The 5,811-nt window shown below is 33.1% G+C and overlaps 1 protein-coding gene across 1 annotated transcript; it reads right to left on the reverse strand.

Moving 5' to 3' along the window:
• Positions 1-786: 786 nt before the first annotated feature.
• Positions 787-5,811, reverse strand: LOC123655901. The gene is made up of 4 exons (XM_045591647.1): positions 5,637-5,811; positions 5,357-5,556; positions 3,701-4,946; positions 787-1,151 (listed from the first exon to the last, which is right to left on the reverse strand). Exons 1-4 carry the CDS (start codon positions 5,708-5,710, stop codon positions 980-982), a joined length of 1,692 nt encoding a protein of 563 aa, XP_045447603.1. The 5' UTR covers positions 5,711-5,811; the 3' UTR covers positions 787-979.

The following is a 5,811-nucleotide window of genomic DNA, read 5'->3' on the forward strand; positions in this document are numbered from 1 at the left end:
AGAATCGTTATCACTATCTTCGGCGACGCTGACTTCAATTAATCCATCTTTTTTTTTCCAGTAGTGCTCTCCCAAAATTATGACGTGATCGTTGTATCCAGACCAATTTTTCTCTGTCACCTGGTTTATAGCCATCTCCGTTACTTCTCTCAATCTTTTCAGCGACAAATCAGAGTTAACGTTATGCTCCCTCATATCTCTCGACTTTTGCCCATGCTAACTTTATTGGGTTAAATCACACATACCCAATGTACACCTCATGTCCGTGATTACGGATAAGCTGGTCCATTTTTAAAATTTTCTCTTGAGGCGTATGTAATTTTATCAGCTCAAAAACTCGACTTTTTTTTTCGACGACAACGCTAACTTGTGGCAAATTGGTAATAAACATGTCTGTCATCATTTCGCAAAGTTCATGCTGTTCGTTTGCAGTTGTAGTTGAATTGACTCCACTAGTATAGACAAGTAAGTGACATATCTTTATCTTTAAACAGGACAACGGACAACAAAGTGATCCGTTTCAACCGTTCAACAAAGGGTTCCGTTTTTTCCTTTCGAGGTACGGAACACTAAAAACAAATGTGATAAAACTAAAATCTTCAAAATGTATGTAGCTAGTATGACGTTTTGTAATAGGAATAGAATTTCCAAAAATCCTTTCATTTCTAAGAAAATATTGAGTTTAGATATCATTGTAATGTTTAATTTTTTTTTTTTTCTTTTAATCCCATTAAATAAGAATTCTATTTCCTTTAATAAATAAATATTTGACATGCCATAACAAAATTAGCTAAAATTTTTTATGAATTTACTCACTAACCTCTTTATTTCAATGTAAAATTCAAAGGTATCCAACATACAAAAGACAAAGTAAAAGATCATTTTTAATTGAATTAAAATATAAAAATAAATAAAAACATTTTGCAACAAATAAAATAACTTAAACATATTGTTAACGTAGAATAGTCCTACCCTGGGATTATTTTTTGCTGCAATTTTTTTTACAAAGTTTCTGTTTTTTCATTCTGTTTGGATCATAATTTTCTTTGTCAGACGAGTCAGTGCTCAGTGGAGTATGTCCTCTCAAAGTATTCCTCTTCATCCTTGTTTCATACTCATTGGGCTCAAGTGCAGACAAAACACCAAAATCACTAAAAAAATATATAATTTAAGTATAATAAAGATAAAGTGCAACTGCTGGTTTTTTTTTCTCTTAGCTTGTAATATCTATACTAATATTATAAACCTGAAGGGTTTATTTGTTTAATCTCAGAAACTACTGGTTCGAAATGAAAAATTCTTGTTGTGTTAGATAGTATATGTTCGGTGTAGGCTGGTTGAAGATAGCGGAAAACCGAGATGTCTGGCGCGAACTTGGGGAGGTCTATGTCCAATGGACTGCAATAGGCTGAACTGACTGACTCGATAGTCCATTTACCAAGGAATGCTATAAGATAAACTATATTGTTAGCATAATCTCGATTATTTTAATACGTTTCGTGACGTCGTGCAACAGTGTTAATAAAAATAGTTCCCTACCCGCTAATACGTTTTGTAACGTCATGCAACAACGTCAATAAAAGCAGTCCCTACCCGTTCAGAGGGCTCTTTTGCTTCTCGGCTTTCGGAACGATAGGTCGTTGTTTCATGACGAGTGCGTTGATCATTTTTATATTCAAAGTAACGGTTGTTTGCTTGGTTAATTTAAATTGTAATTCTCGGTCATTATTTTCGATTAAGTTAGTGGTTAAGGTTAATTTTCGTGATAATTGTTATATTTGTAAAAATGAGTAATGAATAGAAGTTAAGTGTTCGGTTTTCTGTCTTTTTTTTAAATAAATAAGTTTGTTTCTCCTAAAAATATAATATTTTAGTAAGTTCTTTCTGGTGAAACCGTGGTGCACAACTAGTTGTGTAATGTACAAAATATTTTAAGATACGAGTAGCCATTTTTGCATTTACGTAGCTAGTCTTTGAAGACAGTAACTTTTTAACTAAACTTACATTATAACACGTTGAATGACAGCGTGGTCTTTGCTGACCAACAGCGTACTTTTACTTAAGACCAAGGCAAAACTTAGTTCTATTCAAATTCAGACCAATGTTTTTTTTTTTTAATTAGATACTAATAAATCTCGAAGTGTATGTTTTTATTAAAACAAAAGTGACCTCTAATCATTATTTATGGAGATATTAAGCGTCGGGCAGCTGTCATCAATGCGGCTCCTAGAGACGAAAAATCGACTTTCCGTTAAAAGGGGTCCCGTCATCCCGGGTCGTCATCGTCATCCCGGGTCACGGTGTCAGATCGACGATTCAAAGGTGCTTTTGAAGCCTATTTAAATAAAGATATTTTTGATTTTAATTTATATCTGCGCCTTCTGAGTTTTTTATTTCGCCCGCAATTACGCATTTGACGCGCGTGTCTTGAAATGAGACGCCGTTACATCGACCAACTTGAACAGCTTGTTGTCGATGCTCAGCTTTGAGTTTGGACGTACAAGCCAATGGAGATTCTTAAACTTTGGGTTGATCGAATCTCTTCTTGTTAGTTTCTTCCAGGCGAACCTTCGGCTAACGTGCATACCTAGATACCTGGCAGTGTCATGTTGTGGGAGCTGCGTGACAATCAGGGTGCACGGTGGACAGTTTTTGCGAAGCGTGATGGTACCCTGTGAAATTTAGTATAATGTAATTGTAAAATTTAGTGGCGCTAGCAGACATTCTCCATCTGGTTAACTTTCTGGTTTAATTCTTCTATCTCTTTAAGAGTTCTGGAGTATAGACGACGCCTTGATCGGGACTTTCACTCGACGCCAATATAGCTGTATCGTCCGAGAAGGTTGCGACAATAACGTCTGAGCCCTGTGGTAAGTCTGACGTATATATCGTGTACAAAACTAGTCTTAGGACGGCGTCTTGTGGTACACCTGCAGATATTGCGTAGAATTTGGATGTGGCAACATTCTCTCTCACCTGAAATGTCCTATCTTGAAGGTATGATTTTAGTACACCAACGAAAAGGTAAGGCAACGATGATTTTATTTTCACAGCAGCCCCTTGCCTCCTCAGGCCTGTTAAATATCCAAGAATACGGCGGAACAGTTCCGTCAGTATTCCCTCTTCTCAAATGAGGATCTTATTTTTCTGCAGACTGTACACCACACAAATTTTCACTTTTTGGTAATCGTATTTTTCCTAAGTTCTTTACATTTTTCAAAAACTATGAAATTGGGAGTAACTCGAGGGCTATTTTTGACAATGAAAATGGGTTAAGTTTGACAGTACTGCCCTACGGCCTGTATGAATGGATCAAAAACTCTCATTTAACGTGGTCAGCACTGACCGACGCGGCCCTAACGGAAAGTCTAGTTATCGACCATCACTGACCAACACGGCCTCAACGGGAAAATGTATTTCTGTTTAGCGCTCAACGTGTTAATAAACAATTTCAATAAAACCTGTGACAGTGAAGCAATACGATAAATATGGCGACGTTTTGTTAGTGATGACTTAATAAAATAATTGTTAAATAAAATACTTGATTTTGATATAGAATTTTGTCTCCAGTTTTTTTAATTTCTCTTCAGCACTTGCCATTGGCAAAATCACCGGCAAAAAGCTGATGGATTAATTTTGATAGTAACCTATACATAAACGATTACAAAATAAAAGTGGACTGAAATAATAAACATCTTACAAGCAAGTTTCCTCTCTGTGGACCTCAGCAGTAACTTCAATTGTACTTTCTATTTCATTAATATCACTATCTGTATCTGATTCCTCTATTACAAGACATTTATCTCTTGCTAAAGGTATAATATTAGACACATCTTTAGAATTTTTCAAATTATTTTCTTCATTTTTATCTAGTTTTGAGATTTTAGCACCCTCCTTAGACATATCAGCGCTTTTTATGTCCTTTTCGTGTAATAATGACAAAACTTTTAGACTGCTTCTTTGAGCTTCAGTATTGTTTCCAAAATTAGTATTAATCTCATCCATATCAACTTCATTAGTTTCCGTAATATGTGCATCAGTTTGTATTTGAACCGATTGTTTATTTACTACTTCAACATTGGTTACAGGACACTGAGAAACCTTAATAGTTGTAACATATTTGTCACTATCAATTATAACTGAGAGGTTGTTTTTATTGTCAACGTTTTCTATGTTATTTTTGTCTACTTTGCATTCATTGCAAATTTTATGGAGTAAACTTTTCTTATAAAATGGTACTTTGTATGAATTAGTCTCTATCTCAGGGTTTGATGTATCAATTATTTTAGAAATAACTTTATCATTTGATTCATCGAAACTTATAAAATCACTGGAGGTAGATTCTTCAGCCTTTCTAACAGCTATTAGAGCCAATTCATCCTTATCTTTACATTCTGTTAGACTACTATCTATAATGATTATTTCCTCATCCACAAAAATACCACTTTCATCATTTTCACACTTACTCTTCTTATTAAAATTAAATTTTATGTTGTCTTTTGAAGATCTAAGTTCTCGGTATGAATCAGTTTTTCTCTTTTTAGGTAAAAGCCTCTGTTTGATATCACTATCAATAATTTTAATATGTTTTCTCTTATGATAAGAGTTTCGATTATTATTGACTTTGGAAACTAAGCTATGTTTAGTAAAACTTTGTTCATTCACATTTAAGTCACCTAATGGTTTACGAGGTAATTTATTATTAGACTTCCTTGATATAGATTCATTCGTTTTTAACCATTGCTGAACGTAATTTATAGAATTGTCCATTTTTGAAACATGAGAAATATTTTCACCAGCTATAAATGAAACTCTTGAATTTTCTTTATCTTTTAAATCTTTTATGCTTTTCCTTTTATTACAATATTTTGTAGGTGCCTGAATACATTTTGGAAACAGTTGTTTTTCTAACTTTAATTGCTCAGATAGTCTATGTCTTCTGTAAACTGTAAAAGAATAATAGTACTTTTAGAAAAAAATAAAGTAAGCTTAATTTAGCTTATATTAATAATGTAATAGATCTAATTTTCCATTGAAAATTTTATGAAAAATATTTTCAAATGCACTTTATAATCAATATGGCAGCTAAAAAAGTATTTAGGCCACAACACACAAAAACTAACACATGAATTTGAATAAAACTGGACACAATTGTTTAGCAAGGCCACTTTGAAAGGATGCAAGAAATTCAAATTGTGTATTAAGTTACAATTCATTAATTCATACTTTTTAAGTTTCACTAGTTCATAATTTATCTTATGGGCTTGATAGAACTAGCTAGATCTTTTATTTCAATTGTAGACAAAGTCCTATGTTCAGCTAGTTATCTAATATAGCTATACTAATGTAAAATTACCATCTAAATTAAATAATTCTTGAAATGTGCATAAAAGATGTGAAGCATTTTTGACGCGTTCACTTGAAGGTGTATCAACAGAATTAGTCGAAACAGTGGGTGGTGAAAGGCAAAGTAAACAATCTTCAGCAGTTTCGGAGCAAGTTTTGCAGGCAGTGTGCCCACAAGGATATCTCACAATTGGTTCATTTAGTAGATCACTGTAGAAAGAATAAACGTTATATGTATTTATATTCTATCAATAAAACATGTAAAAAAACAAATAATATTTTCATCATACCAAGTGACACACCGATTTCTATCCACTAACGTTTTAATAAGTTCAACAGCAAGATCTGTATTGAAGTTATTCATAATAAAACTACCATTTTAAAACTTCCTCAAAATACTTTGTAAACTCATGTATTATTATTATAAAGAAATAATGAAACGAAACTTAAACAGTCAACAAACTA

This window comes from Melitaea cinxia, chromosome 8 (genome assembly GCF_905220565.1).
Source record: "Melitaea cinxia chromosome 8, ilMelCinx1.1, whole genome shotgun sequence".
In the NCBI taxonomy this organism is placed as follows: Eukaryota; Metazoa; Arthropoda; class Insecta; order Lepidoptera; family Nymphalidae; genus Melitaea; species Melitaea cinxia.

Coding starts and splice junctions, on each gene's coding strand:
- LOC123655901 (XM_045591647.1), bottom strand. CDS start 5,710: ATGAATAACTTCAATACAGATCTTGCTGTTGAACTTATTAAAACGTTA. Junction 4,947..5,356: donor AGAATTATTTAATTTAGATG/GTAATTTTACAT, acceptor ATTCTTTTACAG/TTTACAGAAGACATAGACTA. Junction 1,152..3,700: donor CACAGAGAGGAAACTTGCTT/GTAAGATGTTTA, acceptor ATATTTTTTTAG/TGATTTTGGTGTTTTGTCTG.